The 18,287-nt window shown below is 40.3% G+C and overlaps 1 protein-coding gene across 1 annotated transcript in view; it reads right to left on the reverse strand.

Moving 5' to 3' along the window:
• PLB1 (phospholipase B1) overlaps positions 1-18,287 on the reverse strand; it is a 127,810-nt gene that overhangs the window by 108,890 nt on the left and 633 nt on the right. Inside the window, exons 2-6 of the mRNA XM_072991271.2 lie at positions 17,117-17,221; positions 15,913-16,014; positions 5,228-5,296; positions 3,216-3,296; positions 2,948-3,014 (exon numbers count right to left, since the gene is read on the reverse strand). Coding sequence (XP_072847372.2) covers positions 2,948-3,014; positions 3,216-3,296; positions 5,228-5,296; positions 15,913-15,915 — 220 coding nt within the window. The 5' untranslated portion in view covers positions 15,916-16,014; positions 17,117-17,221. The remainder of the gene's footprint in view (positions 1-2,947; positions 3,015-3,215; positions 3,297-5,227; positions 5,297-15,912; positions 16,015-17,116; positions 17,222-18,287) is intronic.

The following is an 18,287-nucleotide window of genomic DNA, read 5'->3' on the forward strand; positions in this document are numbered from 1 at the left end:
ATTTATGGTATGACTCTTGTCCAAGATGGTCTTGTGATTAAGTTTTCATAGGGTGTATTACTTAATTAATAGTCAGTAAACTTAAAATTGACCTTCCTACACTAGATAGTCTTCTATAATTACATTTTGCACACTTCCCTCTCCCCGACCCTTCAAGCACTAGGATTTATTTGACTACACTAGTTAATTATTGAAGTCCAAGTGTACACATCCTTACTCTCATAATAGCTATCAAAACTGTTGCATAACAATCCAACCGTGAAGTCCATTTCCATTTTAAGATAGAATAATAGATAAAAAAACATAAGAATTAAATCATTGGATAAACAAAGAAGCACATTCAAGTGACAATGGAACTACAGTTGCATAATTTTCTGACTCTTGAGAAGCATACAGATTTTGGACTTGCTGTGGATTACTTTTAAATATGACTTTGATCTTTGGGCGTTAAGACTTTAGCTTAGTGCAAAGCTTAGAAAATAAAGTGTTAATATTAAGACATTACTGTTAATTTTATTACTTTTTCAGTCAATGGGCCAAAGTGCCACCAATAAATGTAATCTTTTTGGTGAAATATTTTAAAATTAATATTTATAAGGTCCTTAGTTCTTAAGCATTGTTATTTATTCATTTGCCCTCTAAGGTGTAAACACGTGCTTTCCAGCAGCATATCTCCATTGTTTTTGGACAACAATTCACAGATCTTTGCAGTTTTCAAGCAAAATGAAACTCTTGAGGAAAACTGTTTGGGAAGTGAAAGATTAAGCATGAAGGATTCTCATGGCCTTCCTCTACAGGCAGCTATCATAGAATAGTACTGAACTCTCGGTTACGGCAAAATAACAGAGGGCATCTTGACATTGTTAACTGTATTTGAACCCTCTTAAAGGATAGATTATTTAATTTGTAATGTATGAAGTATACAGAAAAGCAACTGGATAAGGAGGAAATGCTGATGGCCATTCACATCCAGACACCAAGAAAGCTTAGCTTAGGGGAAGGCCATAGATATAATTCAGGTTTAATCTTCTACCTCCCAAAAATCTCTTCCACAACAACATAGTTTTGCTTCAAGTCCTAAAGTGTAAGACCATTTCTTAAGCAAAATTATCCATAAGACACTATAGGACAGTAGTTTTAAGTTGTGTGTCTAATGGGTATGACAGGAAACTGAAATAGTTGCATAGGAGAGGAAAGTAGGTTTTTTCTCAATTATTTCATTTTCCCTCAATATGTGGTCACTATGCTGCTTCACTGATATTTCCATTTATTTTTGGATTGGATTGAGAAAGACCCCTCAATCCATATCTTTGCAGAACCACTGCCTGTCAGCATGACAAGTACTACTAAGTTAGAGAGACCTATGATCTGGTTTGGCATAAAGCAAGTTTTTAAATTCAGTATTATACTTTTTCACATTTGCTACTAGTTATTAGTTATAATAGAGGGACTAAAATTATCTGTTTTTAATTTAAAGGGTCTGATGGTTTCAATCATAAATACATGTACTAGATCAGGAAATAATTCTGCCTGGTGTCTTGATGTGTTCTGTCCCAGACATTTCATTTTTTCTCACTCATCCTAGAGGTTTCTCCATTTCTACCTACTATGACATAACTTGACTAGATTTATGCATCAGAATGGCATTCTGTTCTCTTTCCATGAACTCAAGATTGCTCTGCTGATCATCTACTTTTTTTCTATCAACAGCTGGGATTTATAACTAGCCCCACTTTCCCCTAACAGCCGGCTCTTCCTCCTTCAGCTGCTCCATGCTTTATTTTCTTTGAAAATGAAAGTATTGATTTTTTTGTTATTTATGTTTATATGTACTTGCTATGAAACTGTTTTTATGTTTCTTCAATAGAGATTTTTAATTTTTGGTCTCACTCTCTTGTGAACTACTCTGAGGATATTTATGGAAGCATGGTATGCAAATAGAGTGATTGACTAATTGACCATTCCAGACTAGAAGATATCTGTATTGAGGCCTTGTGGTGCAGTGGTTAAACTGCAGTACTTCAGCCAAAACCCATGACCTGGGTTCAATCCGAGGTAGCCAGCTCAAGGTTCACTTGGCCTTCCATCCTTCCAAGGTGGGTCAATTGAGTACCCAGCTTGCTGAGGGGGCAATGTGTAGCCAGCATAAATAAACTGTAAACCCCCCAGAGAATGCCTTAATTGCCATGGGGTGGTATATAAGCAGCACATTTTGCTTTTCCCCTCCCTCTTTTGTCTTGTTATGTAAGCATCAAAATCACTTTTCATTTCACTCTGGTTCAGCATGTGAAAAACTGGAAGCCCTTTGCTCTTACACAATTTTAACTCCTGAAAGGCTATATCTTTTCTGATTAATTACCCATATTTTCCTCTCCCATTGTACCATGGTTTGGGTTCCATTGCTTTTGTGGTTTCCTTGTCCTTGTGTTAACACCTCCTGATACCTCTTCCTGCACTGCTGCTGCTGCCATCTTTGATGCCTCCTTTGATAAGAGGATTAGCTCAGAAGCTTCCTAGCATATTCTGTCTGCTTCCTTCTGCACTGCTGCATCCGCTCACATCAGACATTCCTGGTCTCCATACCACTGCTTCTTCCCTCCGCTGCCATCACTCTGACACCTAGTTTATCCTTAGTTTAAAAATTCAAGGAAGTCCCATCATGCAGAAATAACACACATCCTGCTACAGCATACAGGCAGTGGGTAATTTCTAAAAATAATGTGGTTTTTTAAATGTGACTTTTAGTGAATAGAGGTATGTGCATGGGCTAAGGAAGAGCAAACCATCCAGGAAATTTGGGTGGTGGGGAAGCCCCGTTGTTTCAGTAGAAAGGGTATTGTTGCTTGGACAGCAGGGAGAGTGGGAAGAGCTTTGGCACCAATGAGTTCATTTCATGGAACAAGTGCCCCATCTGGATGAGCCCTCCATGCAGAACCAAAATCCATACCTGAGGTAGGAACAGCGTCTGAAGGGAGACGATTAGAACATGGAATACTAGTCCCATAGCTCCTTTCCTGGGGGGGAAAGTCACCAAGCATTGTATTACAAAAGGCCAGCATTTTGGAAAAAAGCAATAAACTGACTGGATGAACACACTTTTCCATCTAGCAAATGTCATTGGGATATACTACATACTTGGGCCAAATTCCCCTCCTCCTCCTTTCTATCTGAAGGTAAGAGGTAATGAAATATTATGCAACTAGTGTTTTCCATACTTGAGATACTGCTTCCATCTGGGACTCCACAGGAACAGATGAGTAGTTACTATTTCTGTATGTGAAGAAGTATGGGCTCTCCTGTGGAGATAAGATAGCAAAAGCAATTGAGAGAGAAAAGTTGACACTTAGCACTGTGGCTGAAGTCAGCAACGTAGATTCAGCCGCAGAGATAACCACAAGATTGATCAAGAATATCTGCATTTAATTGCTGTTTTAGTCAACAGATATGATACACCACCTGCAGCCTTTATCAACAGCCAAGCTGCATGGTAATGCCAGAGCGACTGAGCCTTAAGGGCATCACAGCAGTGGAGTGCATATGCTTGTACATGGACAGAACATCAGATGTAAGACTTGGAGCCCAATACAGTGGTGCCTCGCTTAGCGATCGTTCCATTGAGTGATGAAATCTCCTTGCGATGGACTTTTGGCCATCGCTGGAGCGATTGCTTAGCGATGTCCTCTATGTTTAAAATTCGCTTTGTGATGATCACGGGGAAGCGATCATGGCAAAGTGAACATTTTAAAACATCTGATCGGCAGTTCCAAAATGGCCGCCGCAAAAACAAAATGGCCGCCGCTGTTTTGCCTCGCTATAGAGGCACCCAAAATGGCCACTGCTATGGAGGAATTTCACTTTAAGGTAAGTTTTTAGCCCATAGGAATGTATTAAACGCGTTTTAATACATTCCTATGGGCTTTTTAAAATCGCTTAGCGATTAAATCACTTAGCAATGTTTTTTCCGGAACGGATTAACATTGCTAAGTGAGGCACCACTGTAATGGATAAAAATAATAATCATGTGCTGTCAAGTCATTTTGTCATTGGTCATTGAAAGGCTCCTTTTGCAAGTAGAAATCACATTTCTAGAAAAATAAATTATTTCAGTTTCTAATAAGAGCTATCTGTAATTCTGGTTGGCCTTCAGAAACACGTCACATGGAGCTGTGCTCTAAAAACAAATATCTTACCTTTGTGAATGAAGCTCTATAGTGTTTTTTTATTTTTGCTTAACCACATCTCAGGTTAAATTTGATAGGGTTACTCTCAAATTTAAATCATGATAAAAATTGGTATGTCGGCTGCCCATTAATCTTTTTGGAGCTAAACAGTAAATTATCCGAGGCTATAGCCTAAGGACAAATGGTACCATCTTCTTGCTGAACCTAAGCATGACTAACTCTAGGCAGCATGTGTATGAGAAGCTGTTTGATAGCCTTTTGTACACAATTTTTAAATTTTCTTGATGGAAAGCATATACGATAAAAATGTACCAAATGAATTAAGCTATTAAAAAAATATATTCTTGGCATAGTACTGTAAATTTGAGAAAAGATCTATATTTCTGGTACATAGAGAATATAATTATTTCAGCCTTGTAAAAATTAGTAATAAAAACCCGGTACTGTAATTTTAAATGAAAATGAGTATTTCCATTTAAAATTATGGCTCTTTCCCCTTTCTCAGTGAGAACAGCAATTGCAACAAAGCCATTTCCACAAGTGACCTTTGAGTTTGTTTTTCCCTTTCCCACATTTGAATGGCAAATGAAAAATTTACATTGACCAAGAAACACATTTGATCTCAAAATGCCTCTCTGCCATTTTCAGTCTCACATTAACATCATTCCAGAGTGATGTACAGCAAATGAACAAATGTCCTTCACCATCATTTAATAGAATGTGCTTAGATGGTGCTGAGGGAATACCTTTACTGCCCTTTTCACTTCCTCTGAAACTAACCATAAAGGTCAGGGGCTACTAAGAACTTTTTTAAAAATAAAAATAAAACTGAAATCATCATTAACTAGATGCCTAAAATGTCCATTCCTGCAATGCCAACAACTTGTCAAGGTTTAGTTCTCTGATCTCACACAACACCATTAACTGTCCCACTCCTTGGGCCAGCCCTACAACACACAGTTATCCAGGCCAGGCAGTGACTTGAATATATGAGGATCGGAAGGTAGCATTTTAAACAGTATGTGAAAAACAGAAGACCTTCTTACCTGAGTAGGGCACCATGCCTCAGGAACATCTGTGAAATGGTAGGGTTCCTTCTGCTCAATTGGTTTCAGCTAGAAAGGGGAATGCACGTTGTGAAAGCTGCTTAATGCATCATTTGTTCTAATGTAGGCTACATCTGCAGGTTCTAACTTGTTTGTGACAACAAAGCCCAACAAAGCTTTGTTGTCACAAACAATGGATGACACTTTTTAGCTTGGATCGAACTGCTAGTTTTGACTAAACAAATCCAGTGAATCAATAGTGTTTGTGTAAGTATTGACCTGCTATTCAACAATTGTTCCAATGAGTATCCTCTAACTGGATCTAGCAGTTGGATTTAGGTCGATAATGCTCTTCTTTCAACTTTATAAAAACAATCAAGGCAGCTTACAAAGAGGAGGAGGCTTACAAGCATCTGTTTACCTGCCCCATCCCTTATTTTAGGGGTGCATGTAAGGAAGAGAAAGTGCATGACTTGAGGATGGGACACAACACCTCAGAAATGTTGTGGTAAGCCCCCTGTGCTCTGTCCAAGGACGTTCTTTGATTATCTATACTTATATATATATATATATATCCCACCCATCTAGACCAATGGTTCTTAACCTTTGTTACTTGGATGTTTTTGAACTGCAACTCCCAGAAACCCCAGTCAGCTCAGTTGGTGGTGAAGGCTTCTGGGAGTTGTAGTCCAAAACTCCTGAGTAACCCAAGGTTAAGAACCAGTGATCTAGACCAAAGGTCTACTCTGGGCAGCAAGAGTAGGTGTAATGTTGTAAGGAGACTCCAATTCAAATGATAAACAACTAGACTGGACATTAAGTATTGTCTTCCATATCTCCAGATTTAGGAGTATATAGAAATGAGCAAATCTTCTTGAGTTGTGAAACATCATACTTCTCAATTTGTTTATCTTTGATTTAGAGGACAGATGGAACAGGCAAATTAAAAGTACACTGTTGACATACACAACAGAGGTTAGCAGTGTAAGGAGGGAAAACTGAAACCTGTGAAATAAGAGCTGACGAGACAATGAAGATCAAGGACATTGAGGAGGAATGTGTAACTAGTAAAAACAAAGACCATAGAAACACTTGTATATGTGGAACGTACTGCCAGCTGATAAGTTTGCACACAGCAATACTAAGATTAAAATTAAAATATGGTAGATGATCCTTTGATGCTTAAATAATTAAGGAACCCACTATTCAATCTTATAGAGAACAACGTTTTCCCTTTAAAAGAAAAGCTCACATCCATTTTCATCCTAGCTTCTGCAAGAAGTCTGCCAAATACAGTAATGAATCATTTATTGTGGTCACTTTAAGACTTCACCCATTTCCCCTCTGAGAAACACTTCTGGACACTGTCACTGACAAGTTTATAGCACAATTGTAGTCTGAGCATATACTGCTGCAGCAAAAATTGTACAGAAAGGTACAGAAAACATCTCAAAATGTTAAGCTATCACTACAGTGCTTTCATGTTATTCAGAATTAACTCAAGCTCTAATGCCATTCATACCCCATAATAAATTCTGCTCTTCTTGTAGAGCTTGTCAAGTTACTTCCAAAAAGGATTATGCTGAAGCTGCCCATAGCTGAAGCCACCCATAGCCACCCATACTGCTGTCTGGTTTTGGACAGTTTCATCATATCATTATATTCATTTTTCATAAAATTATCAAGTGCTGTCATGTTTTAGGTGAACAGTATAGTCTTATAAAATGAAAGGGTTTCTGGCCATAGTTGCCCTCCTTTATAGGAAATGGAAGGGAAAGAGTGGCACTTGGAAAAAATATTTCTGGAAAGTCATTATTGTCCCAGAACGTATTGTATCAAAATACTGGAGAGAATTGGGTCTATTCTTCCTTTGAGAAGCTTCCAGAGGCACACTAAGACCTCTCGAATTCTAAAATTTCAGAAAGCATCTGGAATACCTGTTGGTTGGTCCACCACATAAGCCTGTGTCATGTTCCCTCACATTTAACCCATACAATCCACAAGCCAGTGAAGCCAGGGTCCCTGAATATGTATCATTGTTGCTATTATTTTGCATTTAAATATTTCCTGCCCTGTTTTCGTCCTCCCCCAAATGTGTGCCTCAGAGAAGCCTACAAGATACAGAAGAAGAAGTTAAAACTTATTTATAACTCAATAATAATAAGAATGATTGTGTCATCAAGTCAATTCAGACTTACAGCAACCTTTTCAGAGTTGTCTAGGCACTCAAAAACTCTAGGTATTAGAGTACTCAGAAATGGTTTGTCATTCCCTTCATCTAGGGAGGGGGGCACTCTCAGACTGTGGAGCTTGCTTAAGGCCGCACAAGCTGGCTTTTCTTCAAAGAGGCACGAGGGAGAATTGAACTCCCAACCTCTGGCTCTGCACCTAGACACCTAACTCACTAAGCTATCCAGCCAGCTAAAAATGGTATACTATCAAGTAAATTTTGACTTATAGTGACTCTTTTCATCATTTTCTAATACATAAGAATCAGAACAGTGAAGAAATAAAGTTAAGCAACATCAGAGTGAATTAGTGCTTTAAAAAAATATCTCCATTCCCTATAGCAGAGGTCCCCAACCCTTCAGTCCACGGCCCAGTGCTGGTCCGTGGCCTGAGCTGGACCGGGCCCCGGAGACAGACCTCCCGCCCCACCCCGCACACACTCACCCCCCTCCAGCATGCCCATGTGAGTGGCGCGCTGTGGCTTGCGCATGCGCATGAGCATGCTCATTTGCACACACGAGAGCGCTCATTTGCAAATGTGCACAAGCATGGGGGGGTACCCCACCTTCCCCAGCCGGTCTGCAGGGTGAAAACGGTTGGGGACCCCTGCCCTATCGAACACAGCTAATGCCGGAAAACAACCTGATTATGTTCAGGAAGGAAGGAAGGAAAGAAGGGAGGGAGGGAGGGTATTACCCCCAAGAAAGTATTTTTTGCACACAGTGTCTTTGATCCAACTGGCAGTCCCAAGTGCGATAGTGCCCAATAAATCAGTGGGATTTACATGTCGCTTCACTTTTCAGTAACTGATTCAACAGGTCCATTCTCATTGAGACTAGCAACTGGAATCTGGTTACTATCAACCATGCTTCTGCAGGCAAGACCATGTTTTCTACAAGTATTGTTTTAACTGTACAAAATCTCATAATAAGTTGCACAAAACTTTTCACGTTGGGGTGGCTAGCCTTAAGTTTAGAAGAATCAGATTTCAGTATCTATTTTAACCTGAGTTTCTGTCCATCTGGATTTTTAAAAAACTGCTAGAAATTGAAATTAGTTACACATGCACCAGTTAACTGGTTTGTAGCTGCCACTGTTTGCAACAACTTTGGCGCAATCATAGAACTCTGAAGAAACAAAACCTGGTGGCCCGAAAAACCCACAACAACCAAAACCTGGTAGGTTCATGAAGCATCTTCATGTGCCACAGACATGCACCTCTCATGCATCTTTAGTAATTGCTATAATTTTCTCCTGTTTCTCTCTTATTCATTTACATTTCCTGCATACACAGAACAGCAATTTTGGAGACTGTTTTGTTTTTTTACATGCAAGTAGGACCAAAGGCACACAAGGACCAAAGGTTTTTGCCCAAATTATTCAATTAAAAATAACGGTTTGTTTCTGGATCTTTTCAATGGCGTCTGCTCACATATTCAGCAGAATTCCAACATCCGAAATATGTTTCCAGATATACAACTGAAAGTGTTTCCCTAACATTAATCAAACTACCTGCATTCAATATCCAGCAACAATGTGCTGATGGGGGCAGCGTACGAATAAGCCACTGAGTAGATTCTCTGCAACTGTGTGCCAGATTTTAATGAGTCTGTCCCGGCTGACCATTAATGAAATAGGTCGGCAGCATGATCTATGAAAAGAGTTCCTACTGCCTGCCAATTTACCTTCTATGCAAGCAACATATTTGATTGTTACAAACTGCCTAAGCTGGCAGTTTGGCTCATTATTATGTAACCTTGTGTATATGCAACATCCTTTGTAGTTTTGTCGTGGCCTGGGAAGAAGACAACTATAAATCAGGACTGGCAAATTTACTGCACAGCAGAGTAAGATGGTTGTGTTAGGTGGCAGGTGCTGGTATTGGTGAGGGGCATTCTCTTATTTTTCACTTCCAACAGCAAAATCACTTGGGCCAGTCCTGTTATATATAATCATCATCATCATGTACTGTCAAGTTAAATCTGACTTATAGTGACCGTTCTCAGAGTTTTCCAGCTACAGAATACTCAGAGCTGGTTGACCATTCCATTCTTCTGGGGGGACCCTGGGACTATGTAGATTGCCCAAGACCAAACAGGCGGGCTCTACTTGCAGGAGGCATAAGAGGCCTTGAACACCCAACCTCCAGATAACTGAACTACTGAGAGATCAATCCAGCTCTGCTGTATATACTATTTCTGAAATAAGAAACCAAGGCTGAATGTATACTTCCTTAGGTCATAAATATAGTCCATGATTAACTGGTGATTTAAACAAATTTCCTAAATTCTAATTAAATTTCTTGTAAGATTACATTGCGCCCAACTTCATCCCATATATTTTCTCCATTTGAGGCTGGGAGCTGGTAGTTTTACAGGAGGGGGCAGAGCAAAGACCTTGAGTTGCCCTAAGCAATCTATCTCTCAACCATCGTCATTGTTTAGTCATTTAGTCATGTCCAACTCTTCGTGACCCCATGGACCAGAGCACGCCAGGCCCTCCTATCTTCCACTGCCTCCCGGAGTTGGGTCAAATTCATGTTGGTCGCTTCAGTAACACTGTCCAACCATCTCATCCTCTGTCATCCCCTTCTCCTCTTGCCCTCACACTTTCCTAACATCAGCGTCTTTTCCAGGGAGTCTTCTCTTCACATGAGATGGCCAAAGTACAGTATTGGAGCCACAGCTTCAGGATCTGTCCTTCCAGTGAGCACTCAGGGTTGATTTCCTTTAGAACTGATAGGTTTGTTCTCCTTGATGTCCAGGGGACTCTCAAGAGCCTCCTCCAGCACCACAATTCAAAAGCATCAATTCTTCAGTGGTCAGCCTTCTTTGTGGTCCAGCTCTCACTTCCATACATCACTACAGGGAAAACCATAGCCTTGACTATGTGGACTTTTGTTGGCAAGGTGATGTCTCTGCTTTTTAAGATGCTGTCAAGGTTTGTCATCAGTTTCCTCCCGAGAAGCAGGCGTCTTTTAATTTCGTGGCTGCTGTCCCCATTTGCAGTGATCATGGAGCCCAAGAAAGTCAAATCTGTCACTGCCTCCATATCTTCCCCTTCTATTTCCCAGGAGGTGATCTCTCAATAGCCACTGTAATTGCTATCTGATATGTACTGTACAAGTATGGCATGGGGGCATTATGGCACCTGCATGTGGCATGAGCATTCTGGAAGGTGTAGTCAAAAGCAACTTTTCCAAACTTTGCATTTTGGGTATTATGAACCCTGGGAGAAAACACACACATTTTGCATCTGATGCTGACATTAAACTACACAGTTTATCACATATCTGTACCTTACATTTGGTAAAATCCTTCTTGGCATTTAGCAGAATTGATGCTACTCCAGAATTTGATACCTCTCTGGAGTAGTGCCATCTCTATGGTCCAATAAAAGGAAAATAGATGCCAAGGAGTCACAGAAGTGAACAACCAGTGCTGATAATTCTCAGTGCAAACTGATCAAATTGTGTTTTTTAAAGCACCTTAGATAAAACATATAGATACAAATATCTATATACCACATTTATCTGCACAGTGACCTTTATCTTGTACTTATCCTCCCTGTAATGAACTTGGGATGCTTTGTATTAGCTTGTGTAGTATGCTGAGATGTTCCATCTGGAGTAATAGATTCTTGTTGTCAGAAATGCTGATTAGATAAACTTGCCCTGTGCTGCTTACTTCCTTGCTTACTTGTATCTTGCAAGTCATCTGACCTTGCAGAGATTGCAGCCAACCATCAAACAGAGATCTGAGATAAGAAAATCACCCAGGAGAAACAGTGCATACCTCTGATTCCTTCTGGAAGTAGGAGAGCTTGAATGGGAAAGAGCAGGAGGGGGGAAGGAGCGAACTAGCACTGGTCTTGATTTCCTTCTCCAAAAGTGTATTACCCAGTAGAACTGCATGGCAGAACACCCTGGCTTAAAACTCCTCTAAACAGAACCTGTCTCCGTTTCAGGTCTTTGAGACACATGGCTCTTCCAAAAATCGTCAACAGATTACACATATGAAACCTAACTTGACTTGCCTATTTAATCAAGTAAGAAAAATATATTATGCACACAGTGTGCCCTTTTGTTAGGCATAGAACGGCAACTGCCTTTGGCAACAGATCTCGAAGGGAATCACATGGCCACTGTCCTCTCTTTGGGAGATAGTGTTGTATCTGTTGTGTCTCTCTCATAGCCTGTCCTCCAATGTACTGAACTCCTGCCCTCAGGTATGCTTCTGGATCCTGCAATTCAACTGGTGGCCCAGCTGCATGGAATGGGCATGGAGTGGAGGACATTCTTTGTCAGGCATTCTCCCTTTATCCACTTCCTTGCTTCTGCTTTTCATCTTCTTTTGCTCTCTGTCATTCAGAATCAGGATTTAGGACCCTGGCTAATCAGGTTCTAAATTGCGTTTGAAACCTATAGGCATATAGTAGGCTCCCCTGCAGAGAATGAACTATTGTATTAACTTAGTGAACAACGAAATCTAATATGTATTCACAAAGGCTTTCACGGCCAGGATCTAATGGTTGTTGTGGGTTTTTTGGGCCCTTTGGCCATGTTCTGAAGATGCCGGCCACAGAGACTGGCGAAACGTTAGGAAGAACAACCTTCAGAACATGGCCAAAGAGCCCGAAAAACCCACAACAACCATGAAATCGAATATACTTTTGTTTGTGTCAGACAAGATAAATCTTTAATATAACCATTAGTGTTAATGTTAATTGCATAGAACTGAGAGATATGATGGGTGATACTTTGGTTGACACCATGGTCCCCAAGCATTGTTTTTGACTTAAAAGTGCTCTCTTGCAGTTAAAGCTGCTTTCTGGAACCTAATACTTCCCAGATGACTAGGAATTTGCAGTCTACCACATCTGGAATGTGGAAGGTTGGGGAAGGTTGTCCCAGAACCTAATGTCTAACAAGCTGAGTGGTTAAATTTTGCCATATCTCTTCTCTCTAGCCATGTGAGGGTTCCTAGGTTAGAAAATCCCCTCTTCTTGAGATTACTAAACCAAAACTTGAAATCAGTCTTGTTATGTCATAGAGATGGGGTCTTATAATTTCACAGAGGCAGAGCTTTGCAAGGGTTGAGAGAGGTCCAGAACTGCTTCTGGGTCAGGTGGCTGTAGAAGTGGACATGAGGGGAATTAAGATAAATAGGCCTTCAGTCTGGATAAAATTTAACTACCTCGGTAACACAGCAACACAGAGGCAGTGAAGAAAACTTTTCTTTATTTTCTGCCCCGACCCCTTGCAAATGGCAAACGCACCCAGGAACTGTTGTAGTTACTGCCATTCCCACTAGGCCTCACATTCCACACAGCACATGGAGAGTTTCTCTAGAGCAGTGGTTCCCTATCTTGAGTCCCCAGATATGCTTGGACTATGACTTCCAGAAATCCTGGCTAGCTCAACTAGTGGTGAACGCTTCTGGGAGATTTAGTCCAAGAACATCTGGGGATGCAAGGAATCATTGCTCTAGATCCTACACTGCTAGTAGGGCTTCTGGAAGATTTGCCATCACTGCTGCCCCCATGCACACACCTTCCAAAACCAGGAATCCTACTAATCTACACTTCAAGAATATGCATATAATCTTTGACTGAAATCCAGTAGTAAGCCAGTATTCAAATAGGCACTTTGAAACAATTGAAGTTACAGAGGAGTTGACTTTCAGAATCCCCACTGATTCAATGGGCCTACTCCAGTTTCAACTTAGTACTGGGTTTCAGTCATTAAGTCACAATCTGGATACCTTTAACTCAAAGAAAATCTCATTTCTGTTTAAAGAAAATGCATGCAAATCCAATAACCTAATAACTATCGGGTAACTTATCAGAGCATTGACCTGCAATAAAAGGAAGCTCGAGACAAGACCTTTGTAATCATCCATACAGATGTTTATGGATAAAAAGGATAAGAATCAAGATAACATAATGTGACTTCTTCCATCTCGCTGTAACCTTCAACTCTTGAAAATGAAAGCTTTTCACTTTTAAGATCATACACAGAAAATGTGTGTGGCCTTAAAAGTAAAAAGCTGAAAAACAGATGGAAGTGACAGCTAATCCTGGTCTCGTAACTACAACTCCCTAATATCTAGATCCCTAGACAATCTCACATTTCAAAGGAACTTTCCTCTGTCTCTTTCTAGAATACGTAATCAAGTACACATCTTTTTCCTTCAAAAAAGAGCTGAAGAGGCCTTTTCCCACAGTTTGGGAAGACTATAGATGGTGGAATAGTCTCATGCTTGGCTTCATTGTCTACAATTGGAGCATGAAACATTCCTATTCACTGTTCCAGTCACCCAGCCATGCCATCCTCAAGTAGACTCCAATCCATCCCCACATCTGCCCTGCCCTGCCCTGCTCTCTCTCTCTCTCTCTCCCTCTCAAAAACCCCTAAGCATTCTGAGCCCACTGAGCAGACTGTCATCACTGGGCTGTTCTAGGGGGATCCTTTCTTGTCTTTAGGCATTTCCCACCAAAAGGATTTTGTACCTCAGCAAGCCCTGGAGTTCCTCCACCAGCCCTATGGTACCTCCCTCTTATGGACCATTTGGGGGTCTTGCTCTCACTCACACAATGGAAATAAAAGAGATTTATGATAATACTGCTCATGTAACATAGAAGATGGAACATCCACTTTGGACTGGGGCAAAATGTTTGAAATCCTGATTGCTTGCCTGCTTTATTCATATCAGAGCATTGCGCAATTTAAAATTATGATATATATGAAATACTGCATAGGTAAAAATGAAAAACAAATTAAAATTTCAGAAATTTTTGAAATTTGTGGTCTTGAAAAGGAGTATTGGGTTATTTTGCTCTGGGAATGAAGAATTGGCCACCTGTACATTGTTGCCCAGGGAACACACGAGCATACTCACAATGCTTGCCACTCTTCAGGGAGGCTCCTTCTATATCCTGCTCAGTCATAAAGTTTTCTGAGTTATCTAGTCACTATCTCAGAAGGTCATCATGAAGATTAAAATGAAACAAAACACAGATACACCTTTGTATACAATCTTATGCATCTTGGAGGAATGGTGACATACTGAGCCAAACTGATTGGCATATCATATAGGTGATATACATTTTGTTTTCTTCTTGGAAATCCAAATCCTGGATAAGAAAGTACCTAAACATCTTCCTCTTTCTAACCATTTGGCATGGAGGACACACTGGTGCCCACTTGGTACAGAACTCAGCTATGAACCAGTCTGAAACACCTGCTCCCTATTGATGAAATGGAAATAAAGGTTGTAATAGATGATAAACTGCTTGGCACAGTATAAGTATATAACCGAACAAAAAATTAAATTATCAGTCAATAAACAATGCTCTATCTTTTTCTTCAACAGATAAACTAACAGATTTAAATTTTTAGCTACAAAATATAGCAGAAAACCAGCATTGCCATCCTATAAATATTAAACCATTAAAAGATGCAGCACAAATGCAACTGAAAGCATTCAAAAGGGCAGACTAACCCCAAAGCAACTTGGAATAAATGGGTTTTCTATGTCAGTTTAAAAATTAGTACTGACAAGGCCATAGCACATCCATCATTTGGGGGCTACAGATATGAGGCCACCACTAAAAAGGTTCTGATTTTAATGCCCTTTGCTAGAATGAACCTCTCAGACAAGACGCAGATAAGACACTTTGAGGTCCACTGTAAAAACACTTTCAGGCAAGAATTATTAGACAATTCCCTCCATATGAAACAAACACACACGCAAAAGAAAAAAATTAAAACATTAAAACATTACATCACCTTAAAAAATGACCATTATACTTCAATGTGAGTTCTGTGGATCAAGTTCACTTTTTCAGATACTGGAGTCAGAATAAATGACTGGTATATTTATACGTAGGCCAAGACATGTGCTTCTATATTGGATATTATTGCTTTGGTAACTACTCTTATGTCCCAAGTCTGAGTCTTTGATGCCAAGTCCCAAGCCTCAAGTCAAAGTCTCTATTAAAAAGCTCCCTCCCCCCCAAAAAAAGGGAGAGGTGGTCAGGTTCCAAGTCTGAGTTATTGGGGGAAAAACTGAGTTAAGTCTGAGTCAAGTCACCAGTGCGACTTAAGTCTGACTTGACAGCTAGTCCCACAACTCAAGTCCCCATCCCTGGAATCTAGCACTGTGTCTTGTCCAGCTGAATGCAGCAGATGCAAACTAACTTCCCTTGACGGTGACTTGAAATCTCCACAATACTGCTGAAACCACACCGTTACCAAAAAGCCTGGGGATTCTTCCAGTTAAGATTTCACCACCCTGTTCCTTTTTTCCAGAAAAAAATGTAGTAAAGAGAAAAAGATAGAACTTCTGCACAATGTCTTGACTGGCAGCACCAGGCGACATCCTTTTGGAATTTACTGTGGCACACCGAGGTCATGCACTAGCGCTATGTGACCTGCTCATCTCTCGCAAGCTTACCATATTGTTCCAAAGCCCGACTCCTAGAGCACCACCAGCGAGTCCCTTCCCTGAGGTTTCCACTGATGTCTTCCTTATGGCAGAGTTCCTTCCAACCCTTTTCTAAAACAGAAATATTTTCAAAAACATGTGAGTTTTGCATTCCCTGGCAACCAGACAAATCCAATTTATGACATAGTTGTGACTATAAGGGTAAATTCAGGGACTGAACATCTTAGTTACTTTGAAACAAATATCAGTTTTGTGCTGTAGTTATTCACCCAGAAAATATCTGACATGAAAAACATGACACCTGGCTGGATGAAACCAAAGGCCTATCTAGTCAGACAGCCGTGTGTTCTTCTCTCTAGCTGCAATGGGGAAGTGCACAGCAGACCATGAGAACATGGAAAGGTAGCGTGTTTGGTTTCAATGCTGTTTAGAAATCCTCCCACTTATAAGAATAAAGCTAGAGAAAATGGCACAGTTAAGTGCTGGAGCACATGCTTTGCATAAAGAAGGTCCCAAGTTCACTCTCAGGCATTTCAATCCAGACAGAGTTGGAAAAGACCTCTCAACTGGACAGCCACGGCCACTTGATAGAGACACCACGCCACCACCATCAATCTGACTAGTTTTCCTTACAGGAGCTCAAGGCAAGTAATAGAGTAGAGCAATGGATTGAATTATTTATAAGGCAACTTCTTGTGTTCAAGGTAAAGCTTGAAAGTAATGTGTTGCAAACAGTGATGTTACCCGCAATGTGTAAACTTGTGGTGTACAAATGTTAGCCTTGCAAAGTAGTGTATCCACCAGGAATGTCTTTCTTAAGTGCAATGGGCAATGCTCACCTGCTGCTTCTTCTCACATGTTGTTTTAGTTGTATGGCCCCTTTTGTAAAGTATTTTTGTGCAAATATATTTACTGAGAAGGAACACTTATTAATGTGATAGCTCATTTCTTCGAGAGCACCGCATTAAAAAGGCACCCCTGTGACATTTTCTGTTACTTTTCAATTTCAATTACTTTTCAGTTTCTTTTATAAAAGTAACAGCTAATGCTAATGTGATATCTTTTTAAAAGAACATAATGTCCTAAGCTTTGGTTGAAGATGAGGAACAGGATGCAGTGTGCTATGTTTTTGATCTCCTTTGTGTGCAGAGCTTAGCTGACTATCTTGTGTTGTTTAATTTCTCAAACCAACAGCACTGCAGTTCATACTCACTGGTATAGGAGTCGTGTTTACTTCATGGAGAGAAGTCTGAAGAACTACAGTGAAATCACTCTTCCGATCATACCTCCCAGACACTAGCAGCTTTTCCAAAGCATCCTAAGCGAAAGGATAAACAAGCAATTCACAGAATAAGCTCTCTTCTGTAACCACAGAGAGAATAATACAGTGCAGAGATTTTCCCATGGTATAAATGAAGTTTAACATTTACTTTCACTGCTAATAACCCATGATAATCAAATTAAAGAATCAAAACACAAAAGAAATAATTACACACACAAATCTCTTGGAGAACCACAAGAAATAAGCCAGTGGCTATGACACGAATTGCATTAATTTAATTTTCTCAGAAAGAATAAAGGCATGGTAAAGTAACTTAATCTCACACTAGCCCCTCCATACCCTGAAGAAATCTCAGATGCAAAGAAATTTCAGTAAATTATTGTTCTTGCTATCTCCTAAATGGTTTTCTCAACTTCTAAATACTGTAACCTGATATGCTTTGGTGTTAAAGATAGACTATGCTATCAGTCTGGAAGGGGCATCAGATATATATACAGTATAAGCCCAGTTCTCCCCATCTCTTCAAGCTCTTACAAAAAGTATTCAGAAACTTGGGCTCATCTCCTAGTTTTGAAGGGCCAGCAGACTCCAAGTTTTCTAGGGGTGTCATTAGAACAAGATGTGGTGTTCAGCCACAAATCTGTTTCCTTAGGGCCCCAGGTACAGTGGGCCCTTGACTTACAAATGGCCTTAGTTGCAAACATTTTGGATTACAAACCCAATCTCATAGGAAACTATAGACCCTACGTGCAAACACGGAATCAAGTTACGAACCAAAAAAAGGGGGGGGGGAAGGAAGGGGAAAAAAGAAAAAATTCTGCCCCTAGTGGTAGGAACAGATTAAACAGCTTTGCATTAGTTCCTATGGAAACTAATGAATTGACTTGCGAACCGCCCCTCGACTTAAGAACCAAAAACAGCCGGAACGGATTAAATCGTTTTCAATGCATTCCTATGGGAAATGCTGATTCGAGTTACAAACTTTTCGGGTTATGAACGGACTTCCGGAATGGATTAAGTTCGTAAGTCGAGGGCCCGCTGTATGCTCCTCCAAGCCTGACATGTTCATTAGTGCCAATGGAAGGCTTCTGGGTTTCCTCAG

Source organism: Pogona vitticeps, chromosome 1 (genome assembly GCF_051106095.1).
Source record: "Pogona vitticeps strain Pit_001003342236 chromosome 1, PviZW2.1, whole genome shotgun sequence".
In the NCBI taxonomy this organism is placed as follows: domain Eukaryota; kingdom Metazoa; phylum Chordata; class Lepidosauria; order Squamata; family Agamidae; genus Pogona; species Pogona vitticeps.